General features: G+C 42.7%; 1 protein-coding gene across 3 annotated transcripts; it reads left to right on the top strand.

Annotated features, from left to right (window-relative positions):
- The first annotated feature begins 170 nt into the window (after positions 1-170).
- On the top strand, positions 171-27,785 carry CA4 (carbonic anhydrase 4). 3 transcript variants are annotated; one of them, XR_007770376.1, is made up of 9 exons: positions 171-269; positions 18,518-18,571; positions 19,656-19,826; positions 23,404-23,561; positions 24,315-24,413; positions 24,991-25,054; positions 25,726-25,889; positions 26,628-26,804; positions 27,353-27,422. XR_007770376.1 is itself a non-coding variant. In XM_050929337.1 (8 exons), exons 1-8 carry the CDS (start codon positions 212-214, stop codon positions 27,542-27,544), a joined length of 960 nt encoding a protein of 319 aa, XP_050785294.1. In that variant the 5' UTR covers positions 171-211; the 3' UTR covers positions 27,545-27,785. The 3 variants fall into 3 exon arrangements, 2 of the variants coding, with proteins under 2 accessions (XP_050785294.1, XP_050785295.1); XM_050929337.1 differs by lacking the exon at positions 26,628-26,804 and having other exon boundaries at positions 27,353-27,785; XM_050929338.1 differs by lacking the exon at positions 27,353-27,422 and having other exon boundaries at positions 26,628-27,345.

Here is a 27,785-nt window from a genome sequence, read left to right on the forward strand (position 1 = left end):
CAGTTTGGGAGAAATTAATAAATTAAAGCAAATCAGGAGTAGTGTATACCTGGAGAAATTAAAAAGGGGAGGAGTTCACCTTCCTGACTACGGCTATCAGGACTGACCACAACTCCTTACTCCTGTATAAAAACTCCCAGAGCAGAAATATGATCACATACTAATTGATTCTAGCCTCCTCACTGATCTTATCTAAAATAGGAGATAGATAATGGAATTGCTTTTCCTTGTTCTGCTCTCTCTGCACATTGCCAAGACAGCAACAGAAGGTAAGAAGACCATGCTGTTCTGCCCACCCCTGGGTATCAAGGTTACTCATATTTGATTATTTGAATTTTGAGTACCACTGCATTCTGTTCCAACTCTTTAATGGTTCTATATGATAAATCTGAGGTATGTATGTGTTTGTTTCTCTCTCAGGTCATTTATGGCTTGGTATCATAAGTGGATTTATTCTGACTGTTTTGTTTTATTTTATCTTTATGGTTATACTATTTGTTCACCCCAAGAAAATCCAACAGGTTTTACTTTACCTCTATATGTAATTAGAAATTCCAAAGATTCAGTAAAAATGTATTTTCTTTGCCTGCGTACTATGCTGATTTAAATGACATACAACTATAAGTAGCCTACTTATTCTATTTTTCTTCCAATAATGCTATGGTCTCTTTATAATGTAAAAAATGAAAGTATTCAGGTTCTCTCTCTTTGTCTGATGTTATTTTAGCCTGATAGAGCCATATATTTGTTTAAAAATTAACATTTATAGTTCTTTATGTATTTAATTAAATTTTGCTATCCACTGATGATGACTGTATTAATACCAGATAATGATCTATAATCAGCACTTCAAAAATGTCAGATGGCTTTTGTATGCTTATATTGGATCAGGAATGCAGTACTATTCAATAATATCCTTTCCCATGTAAATATCAAAGTTAAAAATAAACACAACAGTCCTTAGGTAGTGATGAAGGCTCTGAGAGTTTTTGTCCTCAAAAGGAGTAGGCTGCATCATTAAGAAAAAAGATTCAATATTATCGGATGCATCTAACGTCTTGCTGCACTATGACAGAGAGTTTGTTAAAGGGATACAGCTTTTAACAAGATAACCCAGCTCAAGAGCCACTGGCAAGAGTAGCTGAACGCAGCAAATGTTGAATGTGACGATGACAGTGTTAAAACCTGAATAGAACGCTACCGAAATGGAGAGTTTTTAACCCCAATGAGGGTTTTTTTAATTCTCCAAATCAACAATCCAGTAATTTACCTTTTCCACATCCATCCTTTGAGAATGACACCGCAGTGCAGTTGCAGGTGCTTAATGTGACCAGTGTGGATCTTCTGTCACTTAAGGCTTCCAATAACCACCTTCCTACAAACCTCCCCATCCACATCTAGTACAAATGCACACACACAAGAAGCCTCTGCTTTTCAAAGTATTCAGCAACTAATATATCTCCCACTTGGTTCAAAGTCCACAGCTACTAACACACATCTCTCTGATTGCACTCTTGGAGAGCTGTTTTTTATAAAAGAGGGTTGTGCTTTTAAATAAGAAAGACAATTTAGAATAGTTTGCTGTATTCACAAGACAGAGCTTAAGTTACTAGGGCTCTGTTTATACTTTTAGGGGGTCTCCCTAAACATGAGTGATCAGAGCTGGACTAACAGCAGGTTTGATGGGGCCATAGCTTGGGGACCCCAAGTGGCAGGAAGCCTTGACCTTTGGTAATAGAATAATAACAACACCACCAATACCAAGCTCTTTTTATGCATATATCTTAAAGTGCTTTACAGAGTAGGTACTGTAAGTATTATCATCCCCATTTTATCAATGGGGAAACTGAGGCACAGAGCTGCAGCAACTTTCCCTAGGTCAACCAGAAGCCAGGAGCAGATCCAAGAATAAAACCCAGCAGTCCTAACTCTATGGCAAACATCCTACCCCGGCCCCCGGTCTCTCAGTATGGTAGCATCTCATGAAACATCAGAAATAATTTAATGATGTTAATTGGCTCCTACATATCTATCATTATTCCACCATCAACAGCAGCATAATGTGCCCCCAAAGCATCCCATTTTGGTGCCTCCTGGGGACCACTAATTGGGACAAGACTGAACAGGACAGATCTGTGTGAGATCTGGGCAGCTCCAACAGAGACATTCAAAACCTTTTGAGAGAGGATTGTTTAAAACCATCTGTAGTACCATCACCATTATGGTCTAGACGCTATGTAACAGGGATACAACAATTGCCAAAGTGGGGATAGGGAAATAATGTCAGCCCAGGGCATATTAGCAGGGACCTTGGAGTGTCTTCACATTTCCCTTGAGCACTGAACAGGAATCAACCATTTACAGATTTACCACCTCACACTATTAGTTTCTGGAATTCCAAAGGATATACATGTGGCAGACCTTGTTCCTCTAATTTTCTATACTTATATCTTATGTATTTTTGATTCTCATGGAGGTAAAACTTTGTAAGCTACACTGTCTCTCTGGGGCCAAGCAAAGGCAAAGTATGTGCTGTTTATAGCAATGCAATGCAGAGTTGCAAGGACAAAAAAAATAGAACAGAGCAGAACAAATGAAGGCAGAAGAATTCTTTAACTTTTCCCTTTTCCACTTACTGTGGCAAGAACTCTTTACAGACACATATTAATATTTCAGACCCAGCTCAGGAGATGGCAGAACCATGATGCTGTCACCTTAAGATTTAATCTAAAACTAAGAAGAGAGGTACATGAAAAGAACGATAGCGACGGAGAGCCAGGGAGGAAAGAAATTGCTCATAGCCCTCCCTGCCTATCCTCCCATCCAACGCACGATTAAATATCACTAACAAGTTATAAAAAACATGATCTTCTCCCAGTAGTTACATTGACCATTACAACACAGGCAGACTTTTGATCTTAAGTTTATATTCTTAAGCAGAATATGTTCTTTGGTGCTTCCTTTTCTTTCTTCCTTGTAAGCATACAGCAAGTGGCTGCTAGCATACTTGCAAAGCCTTATCTGAGTTGGCCTGTGATCGTTCATACATATCTACAGCTTGACTAACTCTTACTCAGCAGACCCATTGTAAGAATGAAGGAAGAAAGGCCCACGTTCTGCAGGTTACTGAGCATGTGCCAAGAACCGGAGACTCTCAGCCCAATATTTTACTGTCCTCACAATTCTTCTCATGGCCCTGTAAGCCTGAAACCCAGGCTTCAGTCATCATGGGAATTGAGAGTTCCACAATCGATGCAGTGACGATGAGAATATTTAACATTTATATAGTGCTTTACAGTACCAAAGAGCTGTAAAAATATTAACACATCAAAATTCCCATTAAACATCAATCCTGCAACTAATCATTAACTAATAGGTGCGGTTATTAAGGGAGTAATAACTGAGCTTTGGAAAAGCCTGCAGAATAGGCAGCAGCGTACCCCACTTGGGATGGATGATTTGGCCCACAACTGAGGGCTTCTGTGAGCAAAAGAAAGACATGGACGGAGTGCATGGCAAAGAGACAGAAGAGGAATATGAGGGGAGGAATACAGGGGAAGTTAGGACATATTTGTTCATCTCCTTAGGATTATGGTACAGTTGGAGGCTATGGAAGTGTAGCAACTTCAGTCTGATTCACTCCTTAATACTAAAAGTCCAACGAAAGATAAAACAAAGCAGCACAGACATTATAGAGTTTCATACAGTGGAGACAAAGACCTAGACGGTTTGTTCTTACTTAGTCGCTTCCATTTTTATGAGATAACTTAACTGTGGCAGCCAAGGAGACAACACTATGCACTACCTGATGTATCTGAAGTTGTCCCCACTTGCAGCCATTACCAGGTGTACCACGTATTCAGGCACAATATGAAATGAATATACTTTCAGTGTACTGAATTAAAATTTAACAGGCTACAGCTAGATTGCATGGTTAGACTCTCCAATTGCTCTTTCATTAAGGAGTGTTTTGTGTGTTCTTACTGGCAGTATGGCAGGAAGGGTATTATAGCCATGTATGAATCAAACCTTGAACTGTTTTGATCCTTTACAAGCCACACCCCTCTAGCCAGACAGACATGGCTTCCTTACATATGGCAGAGAAGCAAGAAAATGTATCTTCGGATAAGTCCATTGTATATCCCTCTTTGGCAGTCTTCTTGTAAAAGGATTTCAAAGCACAATCTTCCAGATACCCCAGTCCCCATCAAACTTCAGGAGTGAATTCAGAGCCTGGTTCTGCAAAGCCTCCTGCAAGCCCCATTGTTTAAGGGGTTGTCTACACATGGAGTTATTGGTGAACAATTCCACGTGCAGATGCTCTTATTCTGGAATCAGAGTGCCTTGCTCCTGTTTATCTTATTAATCAATTCATTCATTAATTAAGCTAAACAGGAATAAGGCACTCTGATTCCAGAAAGAATATCCACACATGGAGTTATTCTGGAATAGCTATGGTGCTTTAAATTCACACTGCACCTTAATCTGAATTAATTTTCAAATGTAGACAAGTGCTTAAAAGATTAGACAGGATCAGTTCCTTAGCCTCCCTCACAGTATGAAACAAGTTCTGCCACACCAGCAGCTCTGGAACATTCATGACTTTTTAACCACTCAACAAATATTGCTGATAGTGCAACAGCGGATGCCTGACCCCACAGTCAATGGACCACTACAAATCCTCCCTTGCTGGATATACAATTTACCTCCTAAGACAATGAAGGGATTAAAGATCGCAAGAGAATGCATTCTTTGCTGTGCCAATGCAATCAAGGGCATCACAGTTTAAAGTTCACAGGCTATTTTTCACTGCTTAGCAGTTGTCTCTGGTAATATTTAAAGACTGGGCAGAATTGCTTCTTGTACAAAGCAGAGTCAACATCAATAATAATAATAATAATACTAATTTTTAAGGCTCAGCGTCCTTGTTGTCAGTACATTGCACCGTCAGCATTTTGCATTAACTCACCCTGTTTAGCTCTCTCTCCAGTAGCAGTCAGCTGCATGCAGCACGTTACATGCTTCTCCAGCATCCACAACGGGGTGTCTCCCCAGTGCTCTTCAATCCAGTACACTCATCCTGCAGGAGGAAAGGGAACATCAGATTAGCCATTCAGGGGGAAAATGACATTTCCCATCGTTTTCACTTCAAAGATTATTCCCCCGGAAAGCACCTTCTGCTACAGCAAAGGGTGCCAATGCCAAGAACCTGGATAGACAGATACACCATTCATAGGAAGCATAATTTCAACACAGAGAGAGCACATGCTGTGCACCGTTATGATAGCTATAGCAATTGGAGGCACTTCTGCTCACAGTGCTTAGATTTAGTTTCTGGAGGCAGAAGGGCATGTGAAACTCACTCCCTTTGACTGTTCACGAAGCCCAAATGTTCAGGCCTTCAGCATATGTCGCAAGGTTCATTTTCCCAGTAAACACGTCCAAGACTTTGGGCTCTGTATTAGGGATTTTTCTTTTGCTTGGAGTGACAGATTGGCGGTCATTACTGACCATTCTCCATATATGAGCTCTACTGGATGTTCTGTTTTTAAAGGATACACTATGCCCAGAGGCCCCTTATTAGATTTTTCAGTCGCATTTCTATGCAAGTTGCAACATGTACATAAAATAACTGCAAAACTAGCCGAATGTTACAAAAGAATTCTATTCCTTCTCTTTGTTGTTAGTAGTAATAGTGTTGAATAGGGCTCCCAAACTTTACCTAGTACTAACCCTAAATAAAGGAAGAGAAACAAGATACTGTAGAGAAGCAATTCACCTTAGCCCTGCATATCTATTTAACGCCAGCTTCCTTCTTTGATAAGCCAATCAACCTCAACACAATAGCTTATCATTACAAAGGAATTTTATTGATGGGACAAGATCATAGGTCACGGCTGGAAAACAGATTTTCCCTCGCCCCTCACACAGGCAAACATTTAGAAATATTTAGAGTTTCCTGCTAAAGTGACAAGATGATTTGGTTCTTTCTTCACCTGGCAGTGAGTGAAGGGCTTACAGTTCTTGTAGGTCATATGAGATAAGTGTATGGGTGTGTATGTGGATGATTAGCTAGATAGACCGATTAGATAAATATATGTACAGCTCCACCACTATGATAACATTTTTCTTCAGGCACCCACTCTTGAATGATCTGGATGGTGTGTATTATAGCTCTCTGTCACTGATGCCTTTTAAAAGAACAGGTCCAGCTCCTTGTGCTCAAACAGGTGCTCCCAGTCTGGCCACTTCAGAGGGCAGTGCAGCAGCTGAGGCAATGAAGAACCAGGCTGTCAATAAGGAAGGAAGAACTGGAGCTGTGGGGAATTCCCTAGGTGGGCTGCCAAAGTCCAAGAGACATGACAGAGGGAACCACCTTGGGGAAACGTACCTCCTGGATTGTGATGCTGGCAACCCAGGTACCAGCTTATGCGAAGGTCTTCATGTCTCACTTGGATACTGACAAATACATAGCTGGAATTAGACTGCCTCACCTGGGTGTTAGTATTGTTAAAAAAATATATAGTTATAAAATATATAGAGTAATAAAAAAGAAGTTGGCGGTTAGACTTTATAGAATGTTTGTAAGTTGCTGCGTGCTTTAAACGCACTTACAATACCTGTATCCCGTACTGTAAGGTAACATTTCAGTGTTTGTATTGCAATTCTCTCTAACTGTGTAAATCACCAGACAGGACAGTGATATGAATTAGTGTGAAATGCTGGCTTCCAACAGAAAGTGTTAGGCCCTGCACAATAGAAAAGGCCAATTGACACCAGACAAACTATTGTGGAACATTGGAGGACAAAAGACTTTGCTGATTGTTCTCCCCACCCCACGGCCACCCCAGCCTGGCCACGAAGAGGAGACGTGCAAGTGATTTCCTCCCATCAGCTGAGCTGGCAGCTCAGAGAAAGGGGAAAGGAAATAAAAATTCCTGACAAGAAGAAACTGTATCTCTGTACTGCTTGGATTCCTGAGGGCAAGATTTTTGAGGGATAAACAACAGATTCCCCAGTGTTTAGCTGGAGGAGCTCTAAGGAACATATAGAGCTTGCTTATTATAGAAGCTTCTATTGCCTTTTGAAACTTTAGACTAACTAATTTGTGTGTATGTTTACCTGCTTTAACTTTGCATACAATTCTCTTATTTCCTTTTCCTAGTTAATAAATCTTTAGCTAGATTATTATAGGATTGGCTATAAGCACTGTCTTTGTTGTGAGACCTAACGTGCAACTGTCCTGGGGTAAGTGACTGGTCTTTCGGGGCAGGAAGTAGCCTGAGTACTGTTGTGATCTTTGATGTAAGGGACTATCCCAAAGGCACCTCAAACTTTGGGGCACCTAGGGCCATAAAGGCTTTCCAAATCTCAGAGATTTAATCCTTGTGTTTAACAATAATGAATAAATAACACCACTTAGCATTTTTCATCCACAGATCTCCAGACACCTTACAAAGATGGGTAACCGCTCATTTAATCTCTCTCTTTTATAGGTGGGTACACTAATGACAAAGAGGTCAAGGGACTTGCCCAAGGTCATATAGTAGTTCACTGGCAAGGACTGGTACTAGAATCTAGGTATTCCGATTCCCAGTCAAGTGTGGTATCCACTAAACTGCTTAAACAGCAGAGGGTGGGGTTCTGACTAAACGGAGCTGCCCCTTTCCCTGTGCCTTCCTTGGTAGCTAAAACAAACGATAATGTTCACAATAAAAAACAAAACAATAAACAACTGTATTGTTTCATGGCTGCTTTGGAGCCAAGAAGTATTTTTAGTCAGGAAACTAGGGACAAACTGGACAGAGTAGAAACAGAGATAAGTGAGCACTTATTTGCCAAATGCACAAACAAGACTCCTTGAATTTAATGGGTGGCTGCTACCTTGAACTTTGTGTAGGAAGAAGAGGCCCCGAGGCACAATACCCTCTGGTGTAAAACACCAAGGAAGTGAATGCAGTTACACCCTGTATGTGTTGCATCACAGCTTGACCCAGGGTTAGCCAAAATGCAGCACAAGGGCCTAATATGGTTCATTTGGGCTGTTCTTAGCCTCAGCTGCCTTCATCTGTTACAAGATGCAGGTCCTTCTATGCAGACTACAGATCTCATAACAGCCACCCAGCTCAAAATGGAGCATTGCGGGCTAGGCCTTGGCATCTCAAAGACAGGGTTGCCAACGTTCTAATTCCAGAAAACCAAATGCCCTTGTCTCACCCCTGCCCTGCCCCTTCCAGAGGCTCCGCCCCTGCTCACTCCATCCCCACTCCCTCTGTCGCTTGCTCTCCCGCACCCTTGCTCACGTGCTTATTTTCACTGCAAGGCCCAAACAGGCATATTTATTGTTTTGACAGATGTATTATACTATGTTCAGGTTTTATTTGTTACAGGACACTACAGCTGGCAGCAAAATAGTCAAAAAGAGCAATTTAAAAAAAAGAAATTTCACAAAGGTTTTATGATTCTTTCCCTCTCCTCTTCCCATTTTTTGTAAGCAGCTCCAAGTTTTTTGTTCATTAAAACTACTGTAATTTTATGTGTGGAATTAGGACCACACATTATCACAGCTGCACTGGGTCTATTAAAGGCCCTGAAGCCCAAATACAAATCCATAGAGCACAGCCACAGAAATGCACCTGTCCAGATACCTGTATAAATAAATCTGTAGAAATTGACTCCCATACCTACATGCAGCTACACACGTGTATTCATGTGTACACATCTAACAGGCATTAACACAGATACTACCACATTATTTATTACTGCAACTGTTGTTTAGTGTCTAGAGACCCCAACTAAGATCAGGGCTCTGGGGAGATAGGTGCTGGACACACACATAAAAAGAGAGAGTCTGTAACAAAGAGTTTAAAATGTAGCTAGACAAAGATGGGGAGAAATGTATGATCCGTTGGCTCTTCTGCAAAAACTAGTCAACAACATTCACTTTTTAAGAAATAACATCTCTTTTAGAGTTCCCTTCTCTTTTAAAAATTTGTTATTAAATGAATACACACATATTTTATGTCATCAATTTTTTTGTGCTCAAGCCAGCAAAAGGAATAAAAGTCAAAGAGTTGGGCTGCAAATTTTATTCACACAGGTACACGCACATAAGGCAATACACGCATCTCCCTACACAAAGACACACAGTCTTACACACATACAATGCATGCATGCACACACGTGCCTAAGAGACACTTTTTCATACACTTTTGCAGGGGCTGCCTAAATCACCGAGCTAGGAAGGAAGGAGGGTTGGCTGGAAGGGAAAAGATGAGGGTGGGGGTGGAGGAGAGGGGTAGGGGATAGGGAGGGAAAGAGGCCAAGGACGAGAGCAAGGAGGGGGTGAGAGGGGAAAGGGAAGGAGAAAGGAGCAGGTGTGTGGAGTATGTGGGGTTGATGAGGATGCAGGGGGAGGCAGAAGGCTACAGGTGCATGAGGATGCGAGGGGCACAGGGCTGTATAGGGACATAATGAGAGTGCAGCAGTCTATGGAGGTGAATGGGGTACAGGGCTGGCATGGGTAGGTGTGGGGGGCAGGATGGGATGGGATGGGGGAGAGATGCAGTGAGGGTGATGGGGGTGCAGCCCCATTCCCAGCACTCAGAAATGGGGATACACACACCTCCAACTTCTGGATGCCAGTGATGGGGCAACAGACTGCGGTTCGCCACAGGGCACACGCTGCAGCTCAAGCCCAGCCATGCGAGGAGAAGAGGCCAGGCAGCAGCGGGAGAGGCATGCACCATGCGACCCCTCAACAGCTGCCTGTGGAGTGCTTGAGTGGCGCTAGTTCCTCCCTTGCCCCCTGACCCACCAATGGGAGCTGCGCCTGAGGGCAGGGCAGCAGCAGACCCCACCCCTGGCAGCCCCTAAGGCTAGGAGACGGCTGCTTCCCGACCCGGGAGCTGTGTGGTCCGTGGCACGGCGGCTAGCAGGGAGCCTGCCAGCCTTGCTGCGGCACCAAGTGAACTGGATATTCAACGGCCCGATCAGCAGTGCTGACTGGAGCTGCCAGGATCCCTTTTGGACTGGGTGTTCTGGTCCAAAACCAGACACCTGGTCACTCTGCTCGAAGAGTCACTAAAGAGGTCACTAAAGAGAATAATTGCAAACTGCTCCATTCTGGACCAGTTGGGCACATGGCTTTTGAGATCCTGGCCAGACTCAGGCTACATGTGGATGCTCATGGCTTAGCCCATTTGTGCCAATCAAACTGGAAAAGTTTGGGAAACTAGGCTTTAAATCCCTCCAACAGAGAGTTTAACCCGGCTGTTGGGTTCTTACAGCATCAGCAGGCATCCTTGAAGCAGACGCTTGCGGGAGAGAATATCAGCATTGCAGTTACAAAGAAGCATTTCCTTGCATTGTCCTGGGCAGAGGCAGTAAAGAATACAGCAACCTTGGAAAAGTGGAGGCTGATGGAAAAGACATCTTATTGTAAATAAGACTAGGGAAACCTTTATCTACAACCTCTGCTCCATCACCTCCTGGCTTTTAGGCCTTGGATGTTTTAGGAAGCAGGTTCCATTCCCTTTGAAACTCTGTATAACTTAATGGGAATTAGAAACTCATTCAAGTTCTTTGTGACTTGAAAAGAAATTAAATGGGTTCTAGTGTTAGTGAAAGATATCTAATCAACACTCTGGGGACAGCAATTCTCCATTTATAGTACAGTACTACCAGCTGCAGAGTAACTGTTCCACCACCAATGGGGTGACTCTTCAAAGTAGCCAATCAAGCCACAATTCTGTACTGGGAGAAGGGGTTCCCTTCTGTTGTTGCTGAGCCTGTCTGCTCCTGTCCTAAGCATTCAGGTTGCATCCAGCAGGAAGCAGAAGCAGTGGGGAGGCAACAGATGGTGGCCAAGAATCTCCTGGATCTGCCCACTAATTGCTAATATGATCAACAACAGAAGGGTGACAAGAAAAAAGGTAAGAGATGGCAGTAGGAAAAGGAGTTATGAGGTCAGAGGAAGGGGAAAGAGAATGAGGGAGGGACTAGAGGAAACAGTTAGATGGACAAAATGAGCACAGGAGAAAAAGGGGGTTCAGAGGAAGTGAGGGAGGAAGAGCAGAGAATTAGAAGGATCTGCGAGAAGGAAGAGGACTTAAGAGAGAGGAAAGACCCAGAAAAGGATTTGGACATGGCTTTGAGGTGGGGAGTGGCAGGATAGACTGGGGAACTGGGATCACAAGCGAAACCAGAATGAGATAGTTTAAACAGGATTAGGAATTGGAAACCAGAGAGACAATATTTAAAGGATCAGAGGGGTAGCCGTGTTAGTCTGGATCTGTAAAAGCAGCAAAGGATCCTGTGGCACCTTATAGACTAACAGACGTTTTGGAGCATGAGCTTTCGTGGGTGAATACCCACTTCCTCAGATGCAATATTTAAAGGCTGTATACACCAGGGAAGGAAAGGAATTGTTTAGAGTGTTACTAGGAGTGAGGGATACAGATAAGCAAAGGGAAAATGTAAACTGTACACCAGGAAATATTTCCTGACGGTAAAGTGAGAGGAGTCCCCTGCTTTAGATATTTAAAACTGAACTAGACAATATACTCTAGGGGATAATTGCGCCACAGTCCATGAGTAACAGGCTGGAAGTGATCTTCATCATCATTTCCATCTTATTTAATTAAAGGTTCAGAAACTGAATCCAGTGGGTGAAGGGAACTTTTACAACTCAAAGTTCACATACACAGGGAGAAATCACGCCTTTATCAAATACTGCTTCATAATGCAAATTCTTCACTAACCTAGGCGGGTTTCTGGCTAAGTCCTAAATACACTAAACATCCTGGTTATCGATTGTTTCTTAAGAAAATAAAGAAGAAAAGTCTTATTCACAACCAATATTAAAATTACTGTTTACTAAGGAATCCTTGTCACCTGTTCATTGTGAAACCCACATTCAGATTTATTGACTCTTTTCCTGAAGAATTCCTGAGTATTTAGCCTGTAATATGATCTGTCATTCTAAACCGCAGCTGTGATACGCAGTTAGGAGAAGGCTACATCCTTATTAGTAATTTCTGAACTTCTAAAACATTCATGGAAAGTGCTCCAGGGTCAGATACAGGTCCAAATTGTACAAACAAATTATACAATTTGTATACAAATTATACAAATCTAAATTATATGCCTCAGTGCATTCCACCTGTAGTAAATATAAAGCAGCAGAGCCTGCCTAAAAACTGGAGTTTCTCTCATCTTCTCTAGTTATTTTTCAGCATCTGGATGTGCAGGTTCCTTGGTTAAAGATCTAATGTTTTTCTGATGCATTCACCTGCCCACTGAGAACTGGACAGAGACCCACAAATTCTTTTGACACACAGGCCACCAAGCAGGGTGTCAAAGGACATTTGATCACATTGGTGAACTAGGCTGGATTCAAACACGTGATGAAAGGCTCCATCCATATCCCACTACCCATTTCCAGAGGCATTTGCTCCCCTGGCATAGGGGTGTGGGGATAGTGGATTGTGATTAACACTGTCCTGATGATGCCTTTTTGCACCCCAGGGGATTTCCCATGTCCCTCTATGATCCCGCTTTCATGGCTTTTGTCCCCATAGTCTCCAAGCTCCATGTCGCAGCCTCTGCATTTCTAGCCAATTAAATATGCATTTGATACATACATCCCTCAGAGCTAAATCACTTTGTATATTATTAGACTACAGCAACACCTACAAGCCCCAGTCATGAACCAGGATCCTACTGTGCCAGGTGTATATAAACAGTCTCATGCCCCCACGAGCTCACAATATCTGAACCGGTATGTGTGAGAGGCCTGGTCTACACTATGCGTTTAAACCGAATTTAGCAGTGTTAAACTGAATTAACCCTGCACTTGTCCACACAATGAGCCCCTTTATATCGATATAAAGGGCTCTTAAAACAGATTTCTGTACTCCTCCCCGACAAGGGGAGTAGCGCTGAAATAGGTATTGCCATGTCGGATTAGGGTTAGTGTGGCCGCAAATCGACAGTATTGGCCTCCGGGCGGTATTCCACAGTGCGCCATTGTGACCGCTCTGGTAAGCAATCTGAACTTGGATGCACTGGCCAGGTAGACAGGAAAAGCCCCGCGAACTTTTGAATTTCATTTCCTGTTTACCCAGCGTGGAGCCCTGATCAGCACGGGTGGCGATGCAGTCCCAAATCCAAAAAGAGCTCCAGCATGGACCGTACGGGAGATACTGGATCTGATCGCTGTATGGGGAGACAAATCTGTTCTATCAGAGCTCCGTTACAGAAGACGAAATGCCAAAGTGTTTGAAAAAATCTCCAGGCTATGACAGACAGACACCACAGCAGGGACTCAGCACAGTGCTGTGACACAAGCGTAACGGAAAGTCAAAGAATCAAATGGACGCTCATGGAGGGAGGGAGGGGGGACTGAGGACTCCAGCTATCCCACTGTCACCGCAGTCTCCGAAAAGCATTTGCATTCTTGGCTGAGCTCCCAATGCCTGAAGGGTCAAAAACATTTTCCCGGGTGTTTCAGGGTATATGTCGTCAATTTATACCCTTCCCCCCCCGAAAGAAAAGGAAAAAAAATAGTTTCTCGCCTTTTTTCAATGTCACCCTATGTCTATTGCATGCTGCTGGGAGACGGGGTACTGCAGCGCTGAACAGCAGCATCCTCTCCCTTCCCCAGTGGCAGATGGGGCAAAATGACTGATATCCGTCTTCATCATCATCCCGTGAGTGCTCCTGGCTGGCCTCAGTGAGGTCAGCTGGGGGCGCCTGGGCAAAAATGGGAATGACTCCCTGTTATTCCCAGCAGATGGTACAGAAGGATTGAAAACTGTCCTCATCATAGCAACTGGAGGCTGAGCGCCTCCCCCCAGCTTTCATGTCTAATGAAGATTCTATACTGCTTGGACTATCATAGCAGCGGGAGGCTGCCTCCCCCTCATTTTATCTCACTAAAAAGTCAGTGTTTCTTATTCCTGCATTCTTTATTACTTCATCACACAAATGGAGGGGATAACTGCCACGGTAGCCCAAGAGGGGTGTGGGAGGAAGGAAGAAATGGGTGGGGTTGTTGCAGGGGAACCCCCTAGAATGGCATGCAGTTCATAATTCCTGCGGGATATCTGGGGCTCTGACCTGCAGCAGCTGTGCTCTCTGGTTCTCTGGTAGACTTGCTCCGTATTCTAGGCAGGACTGACTATTTTTAGACAAAACATAAAGAAGGGAATGACCTGAGGAGTCATTCCCAGTTTTGTCCATGCGCCCCCGGCCGACCTCAGCAAGGCCAGCCAGGAGCACCCATGACAGCGGCAGACGGTACAAAAGGATTGATAACCATCATGGCCAATTTCCAATTGCAGACGGTACAAAAGGATTGATAACCGTCATCGCCAATTTCCAATTGCAGACGGTGATATAGGGCTGGTAACCGTCTCTGCTACCTTGCAAAGGCAAATGAATGCTGCTGTGTAGCACTGCAGTACCGCGTCTGTCAGCAGCATCCAGTACACATACGGTGACAGTGACAAAAGGCTAAACGGGCTCCATGGTTGCCATGCTATGGCGTCTGCCAGGGCAATCCAGAGAAAAAGGGCGCGAAATGATTGTCTGCCATTGCTTTCACGGAGGAAGGATTGAGTGATGACATTTACCCAGAATCACCCGTGACACTATTTTTGCACCATCATGCATTGGGATCTCAACCCAGAATTCCAATGGGCAGAGGAGACTGCAGGAACTATGGGATAGCTACGGGATAGCTACCCACAGTGCAACGCTCAGAAATTGAGGCCAGCCTCGGTACATGGACGCACACTGCCGAATTATTGTGCTTTGTGTGGCCGCGTGCACTCGACTTTATACAATCTGTTTTACAAAACCGGTTTCTGTAACACCGGAATAATCCCGTAGTGTAGACAGACCCAGAGAGTCCCACTTTAGTTTGACACGTTACCTTCCCAGCTAGCTCAGTTGGTAGCACATCAGACTTTTAATCTGAGAGTCCAGGGTTCAAGTCCCTGGACAGGTAAAGTTTCCCCCTGTGGTATTCCCTCAAAATCCAAAATAGGAATCTTCCCAGCTCTGACTACCTAACATGTATATTAGCCTTAAACAGATCATTTCTGGGCAGACAAAGGGAAAATAATCACTTAATGTCTGAACCAAGGTTGCTCTCAAGGTAAAGTAGTTCTTTTTGAGCGGTTCCTGGGAAACACGCTCTAAAGAAAACGGCCACTGCAGCATGCTTGAGTTCACTGCACTATGTAACTCTGGGGCAGTAATTGTTAAAGCACATGCTGAGCCACTGTGCTAGCTGGAGATGCCAAAAATACCTTGGCAGCCATTCATCTCTGCAACGATAATGAAAATTAAAAAATATAATTGTCAAATGCCATGCAGGTTGACTTGCCCAGCATCTGCTAGGCATTTATTAATTAAGCTTCTTCTGATTAAGTTAGCCAGCCATCTCATATTTAGTGTGTCACATTTTATTGTCTCGTAATATAGAAGATGTGTTGCTTATCAAATGTGGAGGTGTGGCAATTCTTTCAATGGAGATGGGCTGGAATCAAAACCTAGATACAATCAGTTTGGAGAAAGCCAGAGCTAAACACTTGGTAAATTTTTAAATGTTTGGTAGAACTGATCAAAAATTTTGCATGCAGAAAGTCTTCCTGCCAAAAAATTAAGATTTAGTTAAAACCCCGATTTTTTTCATGAAAAATGTCAATGCAAAATATTATTATAAAAGCTCTAATTAAAATGTAAAATGTATTCTTCTTATAACATGAATACTGGTATTTTTTTTTTACTAAATTAGTTTAGCTGTTACATTCTGAGTAAGTTTCCCAGACCTGAAGGAAAGCTCTGTGTAAGCTAGAATCTTTGTCTCTCTCACCAACAGAAGTTGGTCAAATGAAAGATATTACCTCACCCACCCTTGTCTGTTTAATATCCTGGGACTGACATGGCTGCAGCAACACTGCATTCATCCCCTAATGTCATCTATATCCCTTAATTTTCACATCTTTTTAAAAATCCCCACAAACCAGCATGGCCCTCCTTGCTGTCTGCCATCTCTGACAGAAGCAAGAAGTCTGCCCAGCTCTGCACTATTGTCATAAGTGTTGCAAGCACAAGATGCACAATCCTCCAGTATGGGATTGCACGGCATTTACCATCGATGCTTTTTACCACCTTGGGAAAAACTAGTGAGTCCCAGTTTAAGGATTTTTCTATTTTAAAAACTGTTCCATTAATGCATACCACACTACACTTAGTTTTGGTTACATATTCAAATTGTGGGTACATAAGGCATAGATTAATTTAGGGTTGTACAAATAAAAAGTAAAACTGCAGTGAGGGTACTACTAATGTATGTAATTATAATATTGAACATCAGAATGTATACACACATATGTGGAGGTATACCTATCTTATAGAACTGGAAGTGACCTTGAAGGTCATTGAGTCCAGTCCCCTGCCTTCACTAGCAGGACCAAGTACTGTCCCTGACAGTTGTGGTAGGTTGAGTTTTTTTTTTGCCCCAGATCCCTAAATGGCCCCCTCAAGAATTGAACTCACAACTCTGGTTTTAGCAGACCAATGCTCAAACCACTGAGCTATCCCTCCCCCGGTTCAGTACTTTCTCAAGGAAGTTATATGGCATGATTCATATTTCAGTTTTCAATATTATATAAACAAAAGTTAAAACCTTTTGATTATATGAAAGACAATAATGTAGAGTTGTGCACATGAAGCATTAAGCAATCAGAAGGCAACAGAGTTTCAGCTACCAGTCCAGGTCTGTTCTGCCATGCTGCATTGTGTAGCAGGATACCAACTTCATCTATGCTTGCTGGACACTGATGCAATTATTTCCCCCTTTTTCCAGTTTAAAAAGATATTTACCAGCGATCTGTCTTAAATTAGATTTTCCTGGGAAACTGCCATAAGAAAAACCAAATCAGCAGGGAACATGGTGATTTCTTGGAGGACAGTGTATTTGAAGCTGTGGTTGTCCTTAATGTCTGCCCTCAGTGTTGAGGGGGGAGGGGCGGGGGGTGAAAGGAGGTGCTATACTGAGGTCTGCAGGGACTGCAAAGGGGGACAAGCCCAAGGTTCACAAGAGTTTGCAACATCTGCATTTGCTAATAGAGAAGCTCCATTATGTCCTTGTGCATCTTCCTCTGCTTTTCCTGCTGGCATTCCTGGGCCTCTCTCCTGTACGTTCTTTCCGTCTCCAGACTGTCTGCGATGTTCACCCTCCAGGCCCTTTGTGCACGGTGTCATGCAGCATTAGCTTTCAGGATCTCATTGAATGTCATCCTGAGTCCTCTTCTTTCTCCTCCTCATCTGGCTCAGGTGTTCCACAGGTGTGGAGACAAATTTAAGGGTAGATAACAACCAGGTCAACACCAAGCAGCTTACGTTGACCTAACTTTGTGGCACAGAGCCTGAGATAGCAAGAATAAGAAGCTTCAGAGGGAAACTCTTGGGCATACTGAGAGAGCTGGAATGAGGAGAGTGCTTTCTTTCTAAAGAAAATTTCTGATTCCACCATATCATCTTTAAAGATCTAACTTTTTTAAAAAAAGTTTCCATCCCTGTTAGGTTGAGATGATATGAGTTTTCTGGTACACAAGAACAAGGGGACATTACATGAAATTAATGGATGGCAAATTCAAAACTGATAAAAAGAAATACATTTTCCTCACAATATATATTCAGACTGTGGAACTCCTTGCCACATGAAGTCATTGAAGCCAAGAATTTAGCAAGATTCAAAAAGGGATTGGACATTTACACAAGAATATCCAGAGTTATAATAGTTAATCCTAACATAGGTTTTGAAAGGGATATTAAACCATGTTTCACGGTTGAAGCCATCTGTATCAGAGACCAGTATCAGACCTAATGAAGGGGGGAATTATCCAACCTCTCCCTGCAGCAGATTCTTACATCTTCCTCTGAAGCATCTCGGATTGGCCACTGTCAGTACTAGACGCATGTCTGATCCACTAAAACAATTCCTATATTCTGGTTTTGCATCTTTTAGTAAAAACAAGGCTTGCCATAGCTTTCAGCTTGATTTATACTATGGCTGGGGAATATTCACTAATGAGCTCTTTGTACAATCACAACATTTGTGTGTGTCATCAGCCAGGGGTTCTCACATATTTTGGAGAGCGGGACACATTTTAATAGAGAGATTGTCTTGTGGAGACCTCCTTTCCTCCAGGGACCACCTCTCCTCCCATGCATGATCACTTAACATACTTTTGTCAACTATCGCAGTTTCTTACAGTGGGAAAGTACCTGTGCACTGTTAGCTTTCTTTTAAAGCAATTTAGCAGCTGGAAATAAGGAGGAGGAGTCAAAGCTGAGTGGTCAGCTAGCTCTCTCCCCAGATCACCATACCAGAGCCAATATCTGTATCTGGCCATTCTGAAGTTAATCAATGAATCATACAGCTTCTCATTTTAATACAATTTTGTACAGTTTGTCTGAAATGTTAATTTCTCTGTTGCAGGTGACAAAGAATGGTGCTACCTATCACAACTATGCACTCAGTCCAATTGTGCAGGTAATTCTAAGCAGTTTATTTCTGAAATCATTTTAGTGCTGTGCTGTTTTACAAAGGCCGACTTGCAGCAGTGATACAAATCTTCCCACAACCGTTTCAGATCCCACCAGCCCCCTTTTTAGGGCCAAATTCATTACTACGGTAAACAGGTGCAAGAACATGGATGTCAATGTAGTAAATCTGATTGTATGTCATCAGAAAGAGGAAAGCCCAGTCCAATTGAGTTAAATGATTATTAGGATATTTAAGAGAAGGGACAAAGATATGTTAATGACCAATGTTTGTTCTGGCTACCAATTTTGTTTTGGCTGAAGAAAGCGCTGCCAATATAAGAAAAAGTGGATTTGAAGTGCATCTGAAGAAGTGAGTTTTTTACGCCCAAATAAATCTGTTAGTCTTTAAGGCGGCCACTGGACTCCTTGTTGTTTTCCTGCCAATATAAAAGGAACTTACAACATATCCGAAAGATAACCACCCCAGCAGGTCACAGGCACCAGGCAGGCAATCTCTTAAAAATACTTGAGGCCTACATTAAGAAAAAATCTTTGTATTTTAACTGGAATTGTACCTTTTGTTTTACTTCAGCCCAGTGATATAACAGCCAGCTGTACCACATTCGCTCCTTTGCTCCTACACTAGTCATAGCGTCTAGTCTCACTTAGGCTGAGATGTAACATACTGGGAATAAAATTCAGGCATTCCAGGCTCCCCGTGCTGCCTTCAGCAAACACGAGAACATAGATCTGCATCCCTCCTTTTTAAATACATTCCAAGATACACGTTACAAATTTTTACTGTTTACGATCAATTAGCTAAGTCCGACACAGGCACACTTCTCATTTAAGAGGGCATTGTGTTACACACTTCATCTGCTTACATTTTCCAGTTGCACCAATCAGTTGTTGTTGGGCACATTTCACTGTTTTGCATTTTTAAATATTTTGTAAACATGTCAAGGAACCTCCCTATTAAACTCTGTCAATCTCTGAAGCAAATTTTCCCAACCTCTGAAGCGAATGTAGATCTAGCAAGGGGTAGTTCGGCCTTATTGGAATGAAGTCACTTTTTCCTTCCTTTTAAACAGAACCCCGTTTCTGGGATAAAGTGAACGAGGAGTGTAGAAAAGAGAAACAGTCACCTATCAATATTGTCACCAACAAAGTGGAGTACAAAGAGGACCTAAAGCCATTTACTTTTGAAGGCTATAATACCAATCAGTCCTCCCTTTGGCACATAGAAAATAATGGGCATACAGGTAAGTTATGGCAATGCATGGAGTTTATCTATTTGCTGGGTTTTATTAGCTCCTTAACTGCTATCAGAAACATTTTCAGTGTTGAGATTATTTTCTTCACACGCTGAAGTTAATTGGCAAGAGCTGATTAATTAGCTATTTCCTGATTCAGGTTTAATGTTCTTCCAGCTGTCTATCGGGAAGAAATATTACTGGGGATACTCTGTGGCAGTGCTGTGTCGCGTCAGGTTATTAAGTCTTCAAAAGCTATTTGTATTTTTTTTAAACACTTAGTGGTGATTTAGCCCTCATATTGGACCAAAAATCACCCAACTACTTCTGTATTGGGGTCTTGGAGACACCTAGTATGGGGAAAATTGGGAATTGGGATACATTTAAAGCTGGTTTTATTGTAACCAGTGAACTATACAACTACGCACAAGTTAAAACTTTCCTAGATGCAGATACATACTACACAGTACTTGTGGTCTAACTGACCCCATGATCAAACACATTTTAAAGAAAGCTACATAATAGTGTCAGGGTCTAACTGACCCCACGTTTGAACAATGAAAATAGATAGCAACAACAATAATATAAAAGGCACAGATACAGCCAAGTAGCAACTAAATGGCCTAATACTTGGAACAAATGGAGCAAAAATAGGTGACAGGTTCTGAACATACAAAGTTTTTACACTTCACACATTTCTGACATATTTTTCTGTCTCGTTTTCTGGACCAGATGTAATATCTTGTAACATCGTCCCCATTTCTCTTCCCCATTTGGCTCTGGATCAGTACCCAGCACACACAGATGCTGCTTCCCTAGAAGCCTGAGGCCAGGCTGCATCGCTCCTTTCCTTGCACCAGTGGTTTCACCATTTCTGTACCCAGGTCCCTGGGAAACATCCATCACTGACTCAGAGATTTATTGTGCCATGTGCAATCCAACAAAATCCAAACAATATATGCATTCCAAAATGCAACATGCGTGTGCAATGCAACATTGAGTCTTTGCCCTAGTAACAACATCTGTCAAATGTGGACTTGCCAGAAAATGTATCTGACAAATTGTGGCTTCCCCAGAAACTTTTCCTAGCAAGTGCAGGCTTCCCAGAAAATCAGTTTGATGGCACTATCTTCAAAGAAACGCAATTTGCTCTACAATTGTGATGATACATGAGGCAAATGTTCTCTGGGGGCTCACAGACCAACAGACCATTTCAGTGCTTTGTTTTTTTGAAAAACAAAAAAACACTGAAACTGTGATGATAACCAATGACGGAGGATTCATATAATCATATAATAACTGCTGCCTCAAAATAAAAATCATCTGATGCTGGAACACCTGCATAATTAATCTGGGGCTCAAATACCTTTTAAGTGACTGTTTTTGCTATGCTAAAACCACAACAAGTAGGATGATAAAACCAATGCAGAAAGATTGACCTCCTCCTACTTTGACAACAATATATGAAGAGGTACAGGACTGGCATAAAAATGTGTATTGATATTTCTGTGCATCCATTTTTATCAGAGACACCCCCAAAGCATAAGAAGAGCTGAAAAAACTGGGCTGTTGTCAAGAGAACCGGCTGCTTGAGAGCCAGGCCCCTAACCTAAATGGCCCCATAGAAAAGTGCTCCCCTGGAGACAGCTGAAATTTAAAAAAGCAGATGGATTTTACAGATGGATTGGCCAATGAGATTTTTGTTTTGAAATTCAATATTTAGGCAGATTGTCCACATTAGTGGAAAAATCAGAAGAAGTTTGTAAGAAAAAACAAAGTTAAGAGCCTTTTTGGTACATATAAAATTGTGGAATCTTCAAAGCATAGCTGATGCTCATAGAAGTGTCTTTGTATAAAAAATAATTGATCATAGAAACTGCTTAGAACTTTAATTTCCCCGACATGCAAAAGGGGGTTTGCAGTGGGGAGAGTAATTATTATTTTTAGATTTCAATAGCACCTATATGCTCCGAGATTGGAGCCTCATTGCGCTAGGTGTCTTTCATACACATAGTAAGAGAGAGTCAGGACCCACAAGACCTGACAATCTAAACAGACAAAATAAATGTTACTAATCCATTTTACAGACATGGAAGTGAGGAACACAGCTATGAAATGACTCACCTAAGGACATACAGCCAGTCTTTGAGAGCCAGGTATTGAACTCATATCTTCCATCTCCCAATCCAGGGCCTTATCTACCAGACAGAGCCTCTGTCTCAGAGAGCACAAAGACTGCCATTTTCAAATGCATCACAAATCTCTGAAGCAGAGAAAGGTTAAGAGAAATTATCACTAGAAAACATTTTTATGCTTCCCAGAGATACATTTTATTCTCCTGTTAATATCAGTCCCAAACTCTGCTCTTACATGGGCTTCGCTTACCTAGTTTTACTCTATAACATCGGTTTTAACCTCTTTTCATTTGCATACCCCTTAAAAAATTTCGAGTGGAGGTGCAGACCCTTTTGGAAATCTTAGACATAGTCTGCAGACCCCCACGAGCCCACAAACCACAGGTTGAAAACCACAGCTCTATAGCTAGACTGGTGTAAAGTGAAAGTGAGGCCTACAGTTGAGACATAGTAACAGTGTCTTTAACTACAAACCCTGCAAGACCCTCAAAGCAAATAAATATTGCAGTACACACAATAGGAGACAAAAATATAAACCAACAAATAAACCTCTTGGGACCAAGTTCACCTTCTAGAATGCAACTCTGTACATTTAAAGGGAAAAATCCCTGTTCCAACATCTCCTGTCTACATAACGGAGGAAGAAACCTAGTGTTTGTCTTAAAAGTGAGAGTAGCACAGGCTCTTGCTTCTCTCCTGGTGACAAAACCAGTCACTTAGACGCTTCCAGCAAGGAAGAGACTGTCTATTAACCTTACACTGCGTTGAAAAGCTAGTATTGATTTATTTAAAAATTAAATTGATGAGAACAATAGATTGATTAAAAGAAAGGCCAATGAAGATGCTACCACACGAGCTCATTTAACTGGCTTTCACCAAAATAAATACAACTGTAATCCACAGATTGCAGTACACAATTCGCTTCTGTTACGTAGCATTTTTCATCCATAGGTCTCCCCTTTACAAAGAGAGGTAAGTATCATTATCACCATTTTACAGTTGAGAGAACGGAGGTACAGAGAGGTTAACAGCCTGAGCTGTAGAAGTGTTATGCACCTGGAGTTGCCATAGACTTCAACTGGAGTCACAGGTGCTCAGTACTTTGGCAAATCAGGCCCTAAGTGACTAGCACAAGGTCATTAGGAAATCAGACTCTCAAGTATCTGAACTCCTAGTCCTGTGCCCTGGATATAGGGGGATTGGACTGTTCCTCATTTTAATCACATTGAACCAGTACTCGGGAGTGCTCAGAGTCAGATCTGGATCTGAAGTTCATTAATCTAGGTCACTCAATATAAAGGGCTGAGCCAAAGCATTGAATCCAAAACCCAGGGAACTTCTGGGAAACCCTGGATCCAGAGCTTTCACAACCAATGCCCCTCGCTAGTTCCAACTATTTTTAAAATAAGAGCCAAACAATGTTTTTCTTTTTAACTACTTGTTTCTACCAGTTAAAGTATCTCTGAGCGGATCAGCAAAGATTGGAGGTGGAGGTCTTCGAAATAAATATAATGCTATCGAGTTTCACTTCCACTGGGGCACTAAGATAAGCGAAGGATTCAGCCCTGGATCGGAACACAGCATAGATGGAGAGAGATACGCTATGGAGGTAGGTGAGATTCTCTCTCTGTTAATGCAGGCGGGTCCAAGAACTCTGACTTCTTAACCTAATGTTGAATGAAATAAACCAACAGATTTTTTTGCGAGACTCCAGGAAGGGAATTAAAGAACTGAGAGTTTATTGAATGTATTGTTTGTTGAGCCCTGTGCAGATCACAGAGGAAAAACAATCAGGATCTGGAAGTTTTGCATGGCAAAGGCAAATTAAGACAGGCAGTAAAACCCAGGCTTATTTAGCCTTCAGAGGAGGCAGTAGCAGTTCAGGCTATAAAGCCTGTATCTCCCAGTCTCACACTTGCTTATTCAGACACTTCTGTTGTGACTGTGCAGTGACAGGTATAAATTCCTCGAATAGCAGAGAGAACAAATCCTACCCTCCGTAGACAAACCAGGTGGGCTTGATGCAGGAGGGTCCCAAGTGAGTTGGTGGGAGGAAATCACCCTCCACCTCAGAGTAACAGTGGAACCACTGAAGATTCAGGGCGGCAGTAGCCCATAAGCTCCTCTTATACAGGTGCGGGGGGGAGGGTGGAAGTGCCTTTGGGTACACGTCTTTGCAAATCCACCAGCTCCATATCTTCCACAGCCAGCCGCGGGCAGGGAGTGGCCCTGCCCCACCTCCACAGTAGAACAGCAGTGGTTTCTCCACACCCAGGGCACAGGGAAGGGGCCAGGATTGGCCAACGATAAATAGCTATAAAGAAAAGGGAGTAATAATTGACCTTTAATGCCTGTTTTACAGCTTCATATAGTCCACAGGAAAGAGGGTTTCTCCACTACAGAGCAGGCAGTGGCCGATCAAGAAGGTCTGGCCGTGCTGGGGTTCTTTATAAAGGTAAAGGTAAGTTGCCAGGTTTTTTTTTTTTTTTTTAAGTTGGCCACCTCAGACTGGCACCTACCAAAGCTTGGTCCAAGTTGCAGAGTTTGGCTATAGAACTGGCCAGGACCCAAAGTTCCCCAATGTTTTCAGGGGCCCGGATCAACCATTTAAGTCTGGACTCACCTCTAGTACTTAGCGCATGTCTGCACTGCGATCAGAGAGATGCGACTGCATCGCATCACCCGTAGACACACCTGAGCTAGCTTTGATTTTGCAAACAGCACAGGCTACACAAGCCCACCCAGGACCCTGGGTATGTACTCGCCCATCAAGCCCATCCTACTGCAGCTTCACGGCTATTGTTATTCAAGCTAGCTAGATCAAAGCTAGCTTGGGAACGTCTACACATGCAGCAGTCACCCTCTGACTGTAGAGTAGACATATCCGCAGTGACTTTCTGTTATGTTCAGCTAATTGATTTTTGTTCTGCTTTCTTTCCTACTTCTTTTCTGTTTCATTAATAATTAAATTAAAAGTTACATGGGGGGCATATGTCTGAGGAAATGGGAACATTCTCTGACTCAAAATATTGTTTCAGATCGGTGCAAAAAATGAAAAGTATGAACCTCTAATAGAGATGTTAAATGAAGTTGCTTTCAAAGGTAAGGAGCTTGGATTTATCATTGGGCAATTTGAATTTATTTAACACGATAATCATTATACATAGGAGTTGTAAAGCAGCCTGTCCTCCTCTTGGTATTCAAGTGAGATCCGCACTTGAATTCACAGACAGGAGCATCAAGCCTAAGGTCCGGTCTACACAACAGAGCTACACTGGTATAACTACGTCACTAAGGGATAGGAAAAATCCACGACCTACCCCCCCATGTCAACAGTGCTGCATCGGCGGGCAAGCTTCTCCTGCCAACATGGCTACTGCCTCTTGGGAGGTGGATTAACTAAGCCGATGGGAAAGCTCTCTCTGTTGGCTTAAAGCGCTGTAGAGGTGCAGCACCGTTTTAAGTGTAGACTTGCCCTCAATTCAGAGGAAACTTGGAAGTGATTTTAAGCAAGGAAGCAGGGTGTGGTGCGCTCACACAAGGTGTCCATGCTATAGAGCTGTGCTGTGCAGGGGCTCTTGAGAAGGGCAGGCACAGTGGTTCCCTGGCTAGGCCCATCCAGTAGCCCCTGCCTCCCCCACAACCAGCGATGGGGGACTCTGAGCGTGGCACTGCAACAGAGTTGGTTGTAGCAGCCAGAGTTGAAGGGAGCTGTAAACTGTGAGCCTGTAACCATGCCCATTCCAGCTGATGTTTCGCCATTGTTTTCCCAGGGTCTCAAAAAAATATGTCGTCTTTGCCCCTGGAATCGCTCATTCCAGCTAAAGAGAATCTCACACATTATTATCGGTACAGTGGCTCCCTGACCACTCCCAACTGCCACCAGGCTGTCGTCTGGACAATATTTCAGGATCCAATCATACTGAGTGACAGTCAGGTAATTCATAGAGTTACAGGTTGAACAGAGTTCCAATGAGGTCATTTTGTCTGTCTCACTCCCACTTTCTTTTCTTCCCTCCCACATATGCTCTCTCACATGCAAAGTCCAATATAGGATTGTCCCCTTTTCCATTACCTTCTGCAGTCCAATCTTAAGAGACTCCAAATCAATGTCACCACAACAGATCATACACTGCCCAGCATGTTTGCCATCTGTCCCACCACTCATTTTGGTGAAAAAACAAAACAAAACTCAGAATCCTTCCCCACTCCAAAAAACGGGATGGATGTATACTGTATCTTATATGGCACTTTGCATACAAGGTTCTCAGAGCAATTCTCAAAGGAATGTTAGTATCATCGCCATTTTAAAGGTAGAGAAACAAAAGCACATTGTAATTAAGTGATTTGCCAAAGGCCATACAGTGAATCAGTGGCAGAAGTGGGAACTGAATTCAGATGAATGTTAGTTCAGTGCTCTATCCAATGCCCCATAGTGCCTCTAAATGAGGGTCTGAATCATCCCCTAACTTCAGATGCTTTGGAATGTGTTGCTGAATTGTTTCTGAGAACTGAATAATGGGTGACTGGCCTTTTAACTCTAGCCCCGTTTAGAATTTTATTTTAATAGAACAGAATATTTTAAAAATTATATCTTTGCATCCATCAAGTCAAAAACACCATTCTGTACTGCTTCAACTTCAACCTAATGGATTTATTTCTGCTTTCTATAAAGCAAGGGGTCATGGGGGTACTTACCACTATAATACCTTGAGGCAGAGCGGTCCAGTGGTCATGATCTGTTGGCGCTCCCATCTCAGCTCTACCACAAAATCACTGAGTGGGCTTGGACAAGTCACAACCCCTCTGGGACAGTTCCTCATCGGCAAACAATGTGGACATACTGATCATGGTCAGTGTGATATCCCATCAGACTGAATCCGTAAGATTAATGATAGTTGCTCAGTGTTTGCTGAGAACCCAACACCCAGCCAGATGTGAACGAGTGCCATGGGGGGAAATGAGAAATTGGGGGTGTGCTTCACAGCTGGCAGCTGCTGGCTAAATTCCTGCTGCAAGTAGCCAGGAGTTAGGCTCTAGAAGAGAACCAGAGGAGGTGAGGCATGTAATCTTGATCACCGCAAGTTGTGTCATAGGGACTTGAGGGATGGGGGCAGGAGCTGAACATAGAGAAAAGACCTGTCTTTCCAGGGTGGCTTGTGCTAGACAGGACTAGGATGTTTAGCTGGCAGGAAGTTTAAGGAGTCTGCCTGGGCTAGAAGGAAGCATCTGTCAGTGATCTAGGGGACAAGTTTTGGTGGCACTGTTTCCATTTAAGCTTTACTATACTCCTGTGGTTCAGAGCAATACTACAATGTGAGGAACTATAGACTTAAGATAGGACAATTCTCTTTTCTTTCCCTCAAAAAATAACAACTCTTTTTGGATGGTGGTGTGCAGGTGGAGAACTTCTCCAAGAAGCTTTACTTCAGTAAGGATGAAACATTACACATGACTGACAATTTCCGACCTGTTCAACCTCTCAGTGACAGAATCGTGTACCGCTCTGATGCCAGTGTCGTACAGCCTCCTGCAAAGGCTTTATTGGTGGTCCCAACACTTAGCTACATCCTGAGTCTTCTTTTCCAGTGAACACTTGCCATCCAGTACCAGGTTTCTGGGGGGTTAATTTTGTTTCAAGCACCTCTCTCCAGTTGAGGAGCCCTAGACTACAGCTGATTGTACAACATAGCCTTGGTGTTTTTCTTAATGCTTATCAATAGGAATTTTTATATATATAATAGGGCTGTCAATCAGAGTTAACTCACGTGATTAAAAAAATTAATTGCTATTAAAATATTAATCGCGGTTTTAATCACACTGTTGAACAATA

This window comes from Gopherus flavomarginatus, chromosome 19 (assembly GCF_025201925.1).
Source record: "Gopherus flavomarginatus isolate rGopFla2 chromosome 19, rGopFla2.mat.asm, whole genome shotgun sequence".
NCBI lineage: Eukaryota > Metazoa > Chordata > Testudines > Testudinidae > Gopherus > Gopherus flavomarginatus.